This window comes from Mandrillus leucophaeus, unplaced genomic scaffold (genome assembly GCF_000951045.1).
Source record: "Mandrillus leucophaeus isolate KB7577 unplaced genomic scaffold, Mleu.le_1.0 Scaffold616, whole genome shotgun sequence".
Classification (NCBI taxonomy): domain Eukaryota; kingdom Metazoa; phylum Chordata; class Mammalia; order Primates; family Cercopithecidae; genus Mandrillus; species Mandrillus leucophaeus.
In genome coordinates, this window is record NW_012106653.1 from 1,686,553 (window position 1) to 1,701,599 (window position 15,047).

The 15,047-nt window shown below is 33.2% G+C and overlaps 1 protein-coding gene across 7 annotated transcripts in view; it reads left to right on the forward strand.

Moving 5' to 3' along the window:
* EYA1 (EYA transcriptional coactivator and phosphatase 1) overlaps nt 1-15,047 on the forward strand; it is a 346,385-nt gene that overhangs the window by 238,211 nt on the left and 93,127 nt on the right. For 5 of the 7 annotated variants that reach the window (XM_012000091.1, XM_012000093.1, XM_012000094.1 and 2 more), the window contains 2 exons: nt 4,382-4,464; nt 4,872-5,058. In XM_012000091.1, the coding sequence (XP_011855481.1) occupies nt 4,382-4,464; nt 4,872-5,058 (270 nt within the window). The remainder of the gene's footprint in view (nt 1-4,381; nt 4,465-4,871; nt 5,059-15,047) is intronic. The other 2 variants (XM_012000092.1, XM_012000095.1) reach the window with 1 other exon arrangement.

A 15,047-nucleotide genomic window follows, 5' to 3' on the forward strand; every position in this document is an offset into this window, starting at 1 on the left:
ATCCCTGTGATTATAAACTATAATAAATATAAATTATTTTCATATAATTATTTTATAAAATAATGCCTGGGAAAACTAGTGTATTTCAGAACTTCCCATTATACAATATAAACTCGAGCAAGAGGAGGCAAGAGAGCATTGTATAGACCTTAAAACCAGACAGATCTGTGTTTGTGTTTCAACCTTCATTCCTTGGAAGCTGTGTTACTGTAACCTGACCCTCTGTTTCCTTATCTGCAAAATGGGAATGATCATAGACCCTGGAGTACCAAGTTGTTGTGTAGTATAGATGAAGCCTATGCGGGCGAGCCTACATCCTAACATACAGAGTACTCAGTGGGTATTTTCTGTTTTATTGTTATTATATTTTGCACTCTGGGGATATTTGTATGTTCTAGTCTTGGAAGTAGCATTTAGTCTGGAAAGTCACTTGGGTGCCATTTGGAGTACCGAACTGTGATTTACTTGGTCAGACCCTAAGTCCTATGTGAAGGCAAGTGGAGCGGCCCTAGGAACTTGATTCTGGTGGTGAAAAATTAATATTGGCTGAGCCTGATTCTCTAGTAAGTACACCTCTAGTATGGTTATTATATTTTGCATTCTGGGGATATTTGTATGGCTTAGGTGTAAATATCCCATTTTTTTATAGGAATGTCAATGTTTTTTGTTGTTATCCTGTTTTATAGGCGAAGGACTAGTTAGTTTACATATAATTAGTATTTGTTAGTTTACAGGTCAATTAGTACTTGGCTTAAAATACTGATTAGTAAGTCATGTGTGTATTTATATAAATATATATATATATATATATATCACTCAAATGTAGGTACATCAGAGAGATTGATACATGTATCATGGAGATGGACAGATGATAGATGGATTGATTCAGCATCCCAGGTTTAGAGGGAAAAAGGAGAGAATGGGAATTCAGGGAGGCTTTTCTGAGAAAGGGGGTTTCAAATTCTGCTGAATTGTGAAGTGCAGTCGAAGTTAACCTGGATTTGAAAGCAGGAAGTAGGAGTCGTAAGGAGTAACATTAGAAAGCCTGCATGTTGGTTTACTAGGATTAGGCTAGAATGTATGCCCGGGTGCATTGGAGTCACAGTTGCTGGGAAAAGACCAAAGAAGTTCTAAAGATAAACTGGGTTTAGACCAGCTAAGGCCTAATACATAAACCCTAGTAAGCAGTTTGAATATTATCCTGAGGGCAACAGGGAGCCATTAGAGGTTACTTTTTTAAGCAGGGGAGTGACAGGGTCAGTCATGCACATTAGAGAGTCTACTGACTTTGCAGAAAATGGGCTGGACAGTACCCAAAGATGGGTAAAGAAACCAGTAGAGGAGGCTGTTGCAGAAATCCCCTGCTGTGGCCTGGTCTGAGTTAGCAGCTCTGTTTGCCTAAGTCCTATGTGAAGGCAGGTGGAGTGGCCCTGCGAACTTGATTCTGGTGGTGAAAAATTAATATTGCCTGAGCCTGATTCTCTAGTATGTACATCTCTCCCTAAAGTAAGATCCTTTTGGAAGTTGCATTAAGTCTCCAAAGCCACTGGGGTGCCATTAAACTCCTGTTTCGGCATACTAAATGGAATGGAATCTCAGCCTGCAGTCAGCCAGCAAATGAGTATAACTTATGTTGAATTCCAGCTAATGCACAGTCTTGGAAGTAGCATTTAGTCTGGAAAGTCACTTGGGTGCCATTTGGAGTACCGAACTGTGATTTACTTGGTCAGACCCTCGTGGCCTGTGTGTGCCAATATAGCCTCCATGGTCTTTCCTACTTCATTTCAGGGGATAACTTATGGAATGAAAACATCCATTTTAAAAATGTATTTTCTATATCTTATTCATTTTCTTGGTGGATAGGGATTATTGAGGTCAGTATTTATTGCTCAAAAAGGTGTCATTTAAATGAAAATAGCAAGTCGTAACCTAAAATTGTATAGTTTAAATGAAAGTAACGGATCATAACCCAAGGTAATTTTTCCTCTTAAATGCATATAATAGCTAAAGTTTTATAAAAAAGCATTGATATCCACACCTTTATCCAAAAGTAATTTAAAATTTCTTTTACAAGGCATTTTTAAATGTTCATCCCGTGTAAGTTTGCTTTATATATAATATCAATAATAAATTGTTCACTGATATGCACATAAAGAGTGAATCATATGCCCATAAGAGACAATGTTTAAAAAAAAACAAAACTGATAGTCTGATAAGCCCTGCGAGGTCTGAGACTATGTCTTAGTCATCCTTTTGGCCCCATGTAATTGTCACCATGAGCCTGGCATTGGATACATGTTTCCCTTGTATGTGATTACCACATGCAAATGAACATTAATATGTGAAGTCTGTCTATTGATGGCTAATTGTGGTGGCTACCAGCACTGTGAGAGCTCTCTGCCTGTCTAAGATAGGTGTTCTGGGAACTTGGAACAATTGATATTCCTGAAATGTGCAAATGAAGAAACCTCAAATAGAGTCTGTGTGATAACTAAATTTGACACTATTTTAGGAAACAGATTCCCTTCTTAATAAAAATAATTCATGGCTCAAGCTTTTAAAGTTGATAGATGCTTGATAAGTAAATAGGAATTGAATTTTAGATATATAAAGAGATTAAGTCATATTTATCTAATTTGGGAAAGTAAAAAGAGGGAAAAGATACATAAATAGAGAATTTTAGAAGTGCTTGCTGCAATAAACCATAATGTGCCTAACATTTATGTGATATTGTAGAGTGTCCATTATGCTTTCCAAAACATTACCTCATCTGATCTGTTGGGAACACTGCAAAGTAGAGTTTTTGCAGATAAGGAAATTATGTTTTAGAGTGGCTAGGAGACTTGTCCAAAGTCCAAATAGCTCATAAATGATGAACTGAAAACTGTTTTCTGACTCTTAAGCCAATACTTAAATGTTCAGTAGCAAGTAAATAATTGGCATATACTACCACATTTTATACCTGAAGCCATCTGAATAGTAAGTTCACGTTGAAGAAATTCCTTCTTGAACTGCCAACACATTTATGGCCTTTACCACTCATTTGCCATAAAACTGTAACTTTTTAAAAAATGACTTTTATTTCTAATTATAGAAGCAACATAGGTTCCGAGTAGAAAACTTAAAAATGTACATTGGCTTAATGAATGCTATGTGACCATACATCAAATCCTTCAGAGACAGCATTTCCAAGAATTTTGTGCTTTTAGAAAATTTGTTATGCTTTAAAAAATTTTTTAAATGAGATCATCAAAAATACTTTTTGTTATTTTAGTTTTTACTTTCACAAAATAATATGAAAATTTTTCTCATGTCATTAAACATCATTATAACACCGTTTTAACAGCTTCGTAGTATTCCATTTTCTGAATAATACCTGTTAAGGACTTGGGGCTGCTTCCCTAGGTTTTTTTTATTAGAAGCAACACTGAAGAACATCTTTGCTATCTCTTTGTATAAATCTATAATTTTTTTTTCTTAGAGTAAATGCCTGACATAAAATTGCTGGGTTAAATGGCACACAGAATTTCTCAGTCATAAGCCAAATAGCCAAACAGAAAGATTGTGCCTATGTAAATTCCCATTTTGCAGTGTATGAATGCCATTTTTTATATATTTCCCAATCCCTGACCTTATCTTCTTAAAAAATCTTTGCCAATATGATTATCAATGGTAACATATTATTGTTTTGCATAGCTTAATAACAAAAGAGTAAATCATGTGAAAGAGAGAGCTCAGCTTTGCTCTCGTGTTATATCTTACACAGTGCCTACTATTCATTGTTTAACAATGTGGACATTCAACAGAACATTATCTTGACAGCACATGTAATAGATAAAACATTAATCATATTCCTCTTTCATCTTTGTTGTATCAAATTTATCAAGTGCTGCCATTCATTCTTCTGTGAAATGAAATGGCTTTTTCAGTATGCCATTTTAATGACCATATAATACAAGTCTGAAAGCATTTTAAATTCTTGGAAGTAGTATCATAGTTTTTGAGCTTGCAAGAACCTTAAAGATCATCTAATCTCCCCCCATCATTTTACATTATGTGAATTTAATATAAATACATGAAAAATCTTGATGTGTTTTTTAAATTGAAAAGTTCAATGTCTAATATTTTTACACAAATGTATAATTTTGTCCTTAGTCTATATAAGTTACTAACATCCTTGGAAATTGAAATCTCTTTGTTTTTTAATTTTGTAGTAAAAATATCAACTATGTTAAGAAAACTACATTTTGGACGTGACAACGGATTCTAGTGTTGAAGATAAACCCAAATGCCAATTCTGCCTTATCTAAATGCTGTTTTCCTGGACCCACATTATTCCACATAACCTGATGTAACCATATTTCTTTTCATTCTGTTTTAGGTAGCAGTTTTACAACATCATCAGGATTATATACAGGAAATAATTCACTCACAAATTCCTCTGGATTTAATAGTTCACAGCAGGTAATTTAAAAAGCCAGTTTAACTTCTGAAAAATATCTTTAAATACAACATGATTTTCTTATATAAATAAAGATCTGTTTATATTATAAGTGAGAGTTTTCCTAAGGCTTTTAGCAGTTTTCTTTTAAAATTCACTTTAGCAGTCTTTTGTGGTGAGTTGTTTGGTTTTCAGATTGGTTTAATTTTACCTAGTATTGCATCATAGAAGAGCAAAAATAAGAGGAATGTATATAATCTTACATAAAATTTGTTTTCAAGTCTGAGCTCTTTAGTTAATGTGTACTTATATGCCCTCCTGTGTGAATTCAGAAAAGCCTCAGAAACCCAAACATACAGTTACACTTTGATATGTAAGAGATAAGCAGCAGTATTTTGACAGACAATTCTTGTGTGGTTTGATTTCGTAGGACTATCCGTCTTACCCCAGTTTTGGCCAGGGTCAGTACACACAGTATTATAACAGCTCACCGTATCCAGCACATTATATGACCAGCAGCAACACCAGCCCAACGACACCATCCACCAATGCCACTTACCAGCTTCAAGAACCACCATCTGGCATCACCAGCCAAGCAGTTACAGATCCCACAGCAGGTAATTATGCGAATATTATTAGTCCTGCAGGTGATATTTTCAATGGTTTTAATGCATTTTTCTACAGTCATATATTCATGCAGTGGTTGCACGATTTTGGCAGCTTTTGGCAAGGACTAAATATAAGTCAAGCAGCATGACTGTGGCATTCATTTTTATTTACTTTTTTTATTTGCTTGAAATTTTAAAATAAAGTATATAAACATCAAAAGCACATGAAATAGAGATTTTATTTGTAAATATACTCCATTTTTAAGATGTATGTCATTTTCGAGATGTGTAACTATAAATACTGAGCTATAACTATAATTCGTTGGCACCACATATTGAGCATGAAACGGCAATGCCTAGAATTTAGCCTTTATCATTATTCAATATTTAATGTTTTTCATCAAAGTAATATCTTGCTGATAGTTTAAAAAACAATCAAAAGTGAGCCTCTGCTTTCCTACATGTGGCCCACTGTGAATTTCATGACGATGTGTCATGAGTGTGGGCATTTGTTATACTTCTGCACAACCCTTGCTGGTCTCTTTCAAATGCCAGCCTCTCTGTGTGGAAATCTTCCTACATGATGTCTTTGATACCTCTTCCCCTCATTGATTCTTTCTTTCTTGAACTCTAAATGGTGTCTGCTTAATTTCCTGAATTGGTCTTTACTTAACATTTCCTATACTTTTACATACTTCTCACCTCCTTGCCTTAACTTTTTAAAGATGTAATCATACCTTTCGTGGATTACAAACTAAGCTGTTATCCTCAAAGAGTCAAAGTTTTCTTCCTCTTGCCTGTTTCCAGAGCTAAAACCCACTCTATTGCTACAAGTCAGGTTAAAATGGTCTTAACAATGAAAAAATTCCCTCTCTGATGCTTTATAATCAGTGTTCATTCTAGGTTATCCTAAATCATGAAAAAGAGTTCTGTGTCATAAATACTAATATAATTTTTGACTATAGAATTATATTTTAAATATTAATGGGTGATTACTCCCCTAAAAATCTTCCAAATTTTTCATGTTCCAGGTTTTTTCCCTTTTAAAAAAGTATTCAGACATTGCTTTATTCTAAAGTTTCATCATTCTTGTCTTTCAGTTAACTTCTCATGCTCATTATTTCTGCTGCACATTTTAACTTTAAATATTTTTGTCTTTGATAATTGTATTCCATGTGTCTTTATTTTCCAAACACTAAGTTGATATTATATTCCTCATTCAGTTTACATGTGTATACACAGTGTTCATAGAACCGACTATACATGTCTGTCCCTTCCTTTAATTAGATTTCACATCTATATAATCATACTGAAGATAAATTTTATTGTAGAATGCATTGAATTTATTGTAGGAGTTTTTATGGAATTTTCTCTACTTACATAAACTTCATATAGGCATCATGAGGAAAGGTAATGGTTTGTTGCAACTTTAGGGAGATCTTGTCTTTTCATTTGAACCACCTGTGTCATTCAAGCTTCCTGAGAACTAAAAGGAGTTTTGAAATGAGGATCGTTATGTGAATGAGATGTAGCAAACCTCTTTTAGGGTCTAGAGAGTCATAGAATGAGAAAAGGAGACTGCAGAATAATTTTATTTAATTTATGACATTTTGGTTGTGAAGACTTAATTGTGTTTCTTAAATTAAGGTTGGTTAGAGCTTTTTTGAAAAGGCCATCTGGTTAGATATAAGTGTTTGTCTCTGAAACCAGACATTGTTCTAAGTGAGTTTTTTTCCTAAAAGGGATGCTATGTTAAAGAGTGGGGATGGTGGAGTTCAAAGCCAGGCCGCATGGAAAACAATGAAAAATTCTAATTTCAAAATCTGTCCATGGTTTTAAGAGTGAATGATGTATTTTAGTTCGTATTGTAAAAGTAAAAGTGCTTAGTGTTTTAGGTACTTATTTTAATTTCATTGTCTTATGGGAAAAGAATAAGAATGAGTTGAACCGAGGAAAAAATAATACTTTTCAGATTTCTTATACATACCTCTTCCAACTAAAGCGAGTATGTCTGGATTAGCCTTTCTTGTGTTGCATAATTAGAAGTGGAAAGTTCACTGAGTTTCCACGTTGAAAAAGAAATGGTTTTCTTAAAAAATTCAAGGAAGATCTAGTCTGGGTATTTTGTTTTCATTCTTCAATTTGTGATAAGACCACAAATTCAGCCTGTTTTTTGGCATTAACTTGTCTTTCTTAGTAGTTGTATATAAAATAATAGACTCACTATTCTTGATGAAAAGGAAGTTTTGATGGTAAAATACATAAAACAGAAGAATTTATTAAACTAAAGGATTAGAAATGATTTATTAAAAACAATTTCTGTCTTGAGGTGGAATTTTTTACATCATTAAAATAATGAATGTCTCTTTTTGTTGGAATAATTTTGTGTCTTTTTTTTTTCTTTTAGTCTATTGGGCTTAAAGTCAGTATTTTATAATACTGGAGAGTTAGACTTTAGTCATTTTCTTATCTTATGTATGACCTGGTTTCTGCCTTTCAATTTCATAATATTATGCAGTAGGGTCAAATCTAGGTATATGTGATATTTCTCTCATGCTTCATGATTTCTGTTCCTGCATTGTTGTTTGAATTGTTATGTCACAATGGACATATAAAGATAATTTGGTAAGGATTTTTCAGGGCAAACATGTAAGGACTCATTTGCGGGGTTTTTTGTGCCTTTTAAAAGTTACTTTTTAAGTCTGTGATGATATGCAGTGTTACTTGTAAACATGTAATTCCTCATGAATTTTGAGTTCAAAAATTATTTTCGAGTGTTTATAATGAAATATTCAAAGCTATATTACCCTTTGGATGGATATTTTAATGCGTTAAAAATAATATAACTTGAATCTGAAAGCTTCCAAAATTTTACTCTATTTTAAAACTAAAAATAGTGCCTTTACATTCTGTTTTTTAAAAATGAATTTGTTAGCTCTTTCTTCATTATCTTAATTTAAAAATTCACGTCATCTGCACAAATGTTAGAATCTGTCTACCTTGAGAAATATAGATAATTTCTAGTCACTCAATGAGATTTTAATTTGTTTATTGTATAAAAAAAACTCATGCCTACTCTTCAACTAGCCATGCCAATCACCACTTACCCCCAATTAAAGGACATCTTGGTTGCTTTGAGTTTTGGGCCATTATGAATGAAGTTGCTATAAACATTTGTGTGCAGTTTTTAAATAGATATAAGTTTTCAACTCCTGTAGGTAAATACCTAGGAGTGTGATTGCTGGATCTTATGGCAGCACCACGTTTAGCTTTGGAAGAAACTTCCAAATCATCTTTCAAAGTGGCTCTACCATTTTGTGTTCTCGTCAGCAATGAATGAGAGTTCCTGTTGCTCCATATTCTTGCCATAATTTGGTGTTGTCATGTTGTAGATTTTGGCCATTCTAATTGAGGAGTAGTGCTATCTTGTTGTTTTGTTTCCTAATGACATATGATGTGAAGCATCTTTTCACATGCTTATTTGCCACCTGTATGTCTTTTTTGGTGAGGTGTCTGTTCAGATATTTTGCCCACTTCTCAAACAGGTTGTTTACTTATTGTTAGGTTTTAGGAGTTCTTTGTTTATTTTGATACACATCTTTTATCAGATAGGTGTTTTGCAAATATTTTCTCCCAGTCTGTGGATTTTCTTTTCTCTTAGCAGTGTCTTTTGCAAAGAAGTTTTTAATTTTAATCATCCAGTTTATCAGTTTTTGCCTCATGGATTATGCCTTTGCTCCCGTATCTAAAAACTTATTGCCAAAACCAAGGCCATCTAGATTTTTCTCCTGTGTTACTATGTAGAAGTCTCATAATTTTGCATTTTACATTTAGGTCTCTGATACATTTTGAATTCATTTTTGTGAAAAATGTAAGGTCAAGGTCTGGATTCATTTTTGCATATGGATGTGCAGTAGTTCCAAATTAATTTTTGAAAAACCGTCTTTTCTCCATTGTGTTGCCTTTGCTGCTTTGTGAAAGATGACTTGACTGTATTTAAGTGGGGCTGTTTCCGGGCTCTCTCTTCTGTTCCATTGATCCATTTGTCTATTTTTTCACCAATACCACTCTGTCTTGATTACTATAGCTTTATAGTAAGTCCTAAAGTCAGTGTCTTTCAACTTTTTTCTTCTCCTTCAGCATTGTGTTGGCTATTCTGAATCTTTTTTCTCTCCATATAATCTTTAGAATCAATTTGTCAGTATCGACAAAATAAATTTCTGAGATTTTGGCTGGAATCACATTGAATTTATAGATCAAATTGGGACAAACTGATGTCTTGACAATATTGAATCTATCCATGTGCATGGAATATCTCTCCATTTATTTATATCTTCTTTGATTTCTTTTATAGTTTTTCTCATATAAAGTTTATGTATAATTTTTAGAGTTACACCTAAGTATTTCTCTCTCTGTCTCTGTCTCTCTCTCTCTCTTTCTCTCTCTTTCCCTTTCTAGTGTTGATGGAAATAGTGGTGTGTTTTTAATTTCAAATTCCAACTGCTCATTGCTGTTATATAGAGAAGCATTTGACTTTTATCTATTATGTTATATCCTGAAATCTTCCTCATTGGTTTCAGGAGTTGTTTGGTTTTGGGGGTGAATATTTGTTGATTTTTAAAAATATTTTCTACATGGACAATCATGTTTTTTTGTGAATAAAGACAGTTGTATTTCTTCCTTCCCAATCTGTATACCTTTTATTTTCTTATTGTATCAGTAAGGACTTCTAGTACAATGTTGAACAGGAGTGGTAGAGGGGACATCTTTGCTTTGTTCCTTATCTTAGAAAGGAAACATCTAGTTTCTCACCATTAAGTATGATGTCAGCTGTAAGTTGTTTTTTGGTGTTCTTTGTCAACTTTAGGAAGCTCTCTCCTCTTTCCTAGATTACTGAGAGTTTTTTTTTTTTTTTTTTTTTGAATGGGTATTGGACTTTGTCAAATGCTTTTTATGCATCTAATGATTTGATCATATGGTTTTTCTTCATTAGCCCATTGATGTGATGGATTACATTAATTTTCAAATGTTGAACCAGCCTTATATATTTTGGATTAATCCTACTTGGTCATGACATACAATTTTTATACATTGTTGGATTCAGTTTCCTAATATTTTGTTGAGGGTCTTAGCATTTATGTTCATGAGAAATACTGTTCTAGTTTTCACATCTTGTAATGCCTGTATCTTGTTTCAGTATTAGGGTAATGCTGGCTTCACTGATGAAGTTGCAAAATGTTCCCTCTGCTTCTCTTTTCTGGAACAGATTGCAGAGAATTGGAATCGATTTTTTTCTTAAGTATTTTGATGGAATTTACCAGGGAACCCATCCTGGTCTAATGCTTTCTGTTTTGAAAGACTAATTGTTGACTCAATTTCTTTAATAGGTACAGGCCTATTCATATTATCTATTTTTCCTTCTGTGAGTTTGGGTAGACTGTCTTTTAAGAAATTGGTCCATTTCATCTAATTTTGTCTAATTTGTGGAAATAGAATTGTTCATAACATTTCTTTATTATCCTTTTAATGTTCATGAGATTGCTAATGATGTCTATCTTTCATTTGTGATATTAGTAATTTGTGTATTCTCTTTTTATCTTGGTTAGCCTGCCTAGAGGTTTGTCAATTTTATTGATATTCTCAAAAAGCCAATTTCATTGATTTTCTCTTGTTTTCCTGGTTTTAATTTTATTAACTTTTCTGATTTTCACAATTTCATTACTTTTTTTTCTGATTGCTTTTGAGTTAACTTGCTTTTCTTTTTATAGTTTCCTAAGAGTAGAGCTTAGATGATTGATTTTAGATCTTTCTTTTCTAATATATATGTTCAGTGCTGTTAATTTTCTCCTGAGCACTGTTTGTGTGGCATTTCACAAAATTCGATGAGTTCTTCTTTTTCATTTTCATTTACTTCCCAATATTTTAATAGTTATTTTTGTTTTCATTACCATTGGAATCCTCCCTTTTAATGAGGTATATATTTATAAACATTTTATTGGAGAGAAAAATCTTAGAAATTTCATAGTTTACAATAAATATCATTAGTTACAGTTACCCAGATATTCACATCTTACAGATTAAATGGCTATCTCTTATTAGAAAATATGTGTAATTTCTGAGTAGAAGGGTATTCCATGGTAAATTCAGATTTCACTCTCTATAAAATAAAATTTTGATCATAATCAACTAGTTTTCCTTGTTCAAAGACTGTATGACAGTGTCACAATTAAATCCATGATTACTTTAAATAATAAATTATGGATTTCACTCATTTTTATTTTTAAGAAACCATCTTTTTTTTTTGCTCTTTTTATTTTTTATTTATTTTATTTTATTTATTTTTTAATTAACATATTTTTATTTATTTATTTATTTTTATTATTATTATTATACTTTAAGTTCTAGGGTACATGTGCATAACGTGCAGGTTTGTTACATATGTATACTTGTGCCATGTTGGTGTGCTGCACCCATCAACTCATCAGCACCCATCAACTCGTCATTTACATCAGGTATAACTCCCAATGCAATCCCTCCCCACTCCCCCCTCCCCATGATAGGCCCCGGTGTGTGATGTTCCCCTTCCCGAGTCCAAGTGATCTCATTGTTCAGTTCCCACCTATGAGTGAGAACATGCGGTGTTTGGTTTTCTGTTCTTGTGATAGTTTGCTAAGAATGATGGTTTCCAGCTGCATCCATGTCCCTACAAAGGACACAAACTCATCCTTTTTTATGGCTGCATAGTATTCCATGGTGTATATGTGCCACATTTTCTTAATCCAGTCTGTCACTGATGGACATTTGGGTTGATTCCAAGTTTTTGCTATTGTGAATAGTGCCGCAGTAAACATACGTGTGCATGTGTCTTTATAGCAGCATGATTTATAATCCTTTGGGTATATACTCAGTAATGGGATGGCTGGGTCATATGGTACATCTAGTTCTAGATCCTTGAGGAATCGCCATACTGTTTTCCATAATGGTTGAACTAGTTTACAATCCCACCAACAGTGTAAAAGTGTTCCTATTTCTCCACATCCTCTCCAGCACCTGTTGTTTCCTGACTTTTTAATGATTGCCATTCTAACTGGTGTGAGATGGTATCTCATTGTGGGTTTGATTTGCATTTCTCTGATGGCCAGTGATGATGAGCATTTTTTCATGTGTCTGTTGACTGTCTGAATGTCTTCTTTTGAAAAACGTCTGTTCATATCCTTTGCCCACTTTTTGATGGGGTTGTTTGTTTTTTTCTTGTAAATTTGTTTGAGTTCTTTGTAGGTTCTGGATATTAACCCTTTGTCAGATGAGTAGATTGCAAAAATTTTCTCCCATTCTGTAGGTTGCCTGTTCACTCTGATGGTAGTTTCTTTTGCTGTGCAGAAGCTCTTTAGTTTAATGAGATCCCATTTGTCAATTTTGGCTTTTGCTGCCGTTGCTTTTGGTGTTTTAGACATGAAGTCTTTGCCCATGCCTATGTCCTGAATGGTACTATCTAGGAAGAAACCATCTTTTACAAAGCCAATGATTTCTTTTCTATGATCAAAATAGAGGTAGGGAAAAAATAAATTTGAAGGTGTTTTCCTTTTGTGCTAATATCTAAACTAGCATTTTATCATCCCCTAGCCACTGAGGTATAGAGTAAGTTATCATCTTGTACTGATCCCTAAAAGCTTAAGTTATATTACTACTAATCTAACTCAATATATTCTTTCAAAACAGTGATAAAAATAATTTTTGAGTATTAAGAAAATTTTAATTGACTTTTCTCAAAAGATCACTTAAGCTATTCCTATGAAGATATTTTTTATCATATGATTCATGTGTATAATCAAAATTTAAACAATCATCTATAATCCAACTACTGTGCTATATTTCAATAATTTGGCCTGACAACATATGTTTTATCCCAAATCTCTTAGAATATCTCATAATAATTATGATAGCTATCATCACAATACATAATAAAATACAATCGAACACAATTGTTGAGCTTAGAGCTCTACATTCATTACCACATGTAATCTTACAATATACCATGAGATAGGTACTATTTGTTCCATTTTGTAGATGAGGAAAATGAGGCAAATCACTCTTAAATGCCCAATAAGTGTTAGGTATCATTAAGTTAATCAGGAATGTTGAGGCTAAATTCTTACAAAAGCACTGTTTACTGATAATATTGTATTTTTAAAATAATACAAATACAAAGCAGTGAGGGACAAAGGTAAAAGTGAATGGTGAATGGAACATTTTAGATTAATGTGAAATAAAAGATAATTAGTTCTTAGGAATAAGATTTAGTATGAATGCCGTAGAAAAGTTTGTTTTTCAAAGGATTTGTTCGTTTGAATTTCTGACAGCAACTTGATGTTGAAATCTACCTTCACGTGCGCTGATCGCATGCAGACAATTTACTGGTTAAGGTGATGGACGGGAATCTTGCCAATATTGAATTTCAAGTGACAGAGGAAAAATCAGTATAAGAGGGAATTCAATATGCATGGGAAAGCATTTGTTCCCTCTGCTTCTTTGATCCCTGCCAAGGCACAAGAAAGTAGAGCAAAGCGCCTGAAAAAGAGGGGAATGTTCGTGTTCAAAGTTGCAGAACTCTGAGCCCTCAGAGGAACTCTGTGTGACAGAATAAAAAAACTAAACTCCCGGCTCTCTGCCCTGTCATGCAGGATATTTGGGTCTCATCTGTACTCACTAACATGCTTATGTCTGTTCATTGTGGAAATGATTCTGAGGTTTGCAATAGCAAGCGTCTTGATGCCTCCATTTTGCCAAGTGAACAGTTTGGAAAATCTACAGGCCATACTTGCTCATTTTCACAGATGTCTTGTGGACTTTGGAAAAGTTTGCAATTTGTTCGGCTCAAAAATAAACTATTTCAGCAAAACAATTTTAACTAATGTTTTGGAAACATTTGTCAGCAAAACAAATATTTGTATCTAAAATAGCCAGGCTACTAAGATGTGAGAAAACAAAACAGATGTTTGTTTTGGGTTTGTCGGGTTTGTTTGTCTTGATGGCATTTGTTTTCTTTCTTTCTTTCTTTCTTTTTTCCCGGAGGATATATAGTGGTATAATGAGATGATAAAATTCATGGAAATAAAGTTCACTCTTTTATACTGTGAGAAACATTATAAAAATGAGCTTTGTTACCTGTGAATTTTGGACTTTATTTCCAAGAAAAGAATAATTAAGTCTCCTAAGCACTTACCCCTTTTGTGCCTCATTACTGGTGTCCCTAATTTTTTCAATTACTTAGCCATATGTCAGGATGCCTTTTAGAGTCAATTTTAGCACATTGGCTTTTAATATGTAATTCTTTCTTATATTTAAACATAACATATGATTTGTATATTAATCAAAATAAGAATGCATATATTATTGAGCTAATTAGTTTATTAATCCTCCCAAACATTTATTATCTTCTTTTGTAACTGATTGATTCATTATTTGAAAAACTGTTACATACTAAGTGTCCTATGGGACCAACACAAATCAATGTAATAGGTTCTTGTGTTTAAGTTGGAGGACATCAGCATTTACTGATTCAGTTTTTTAATTGGAGATGGTTGTAAAGAGGACAGAGTTTTAAGTGTTTTCCATCTCTTCACCTAATTTAATTGCGATTGCATCGTTTAGTAAGTGGCTTTTGGATTAAGTTTTAAATAAAGGCAGAATTGATGGATTAATGGGGTTACCAGTGTTATTTCTATGTTGATAGTAAATATTGTTTGATAAATTTTTTAAATTTACTGAATAATAATACATGAACATGGGACAAAATTATAAAGGCACAGATGTGTTTACAGATACCCAGCACCTTGGTTTCCTTCAGCAATGTTTCAAGGATATTCTTTACTTATATAAACATATACTTAACAACTGTCCCACTCCTCTCTTTTTTTCCACATTCAAGTATGTTTAGCTTTTTGGTCCTCCACAAATAATAGAGTACTATCCATGCTGTTCTGTACCTTACTTTTTCA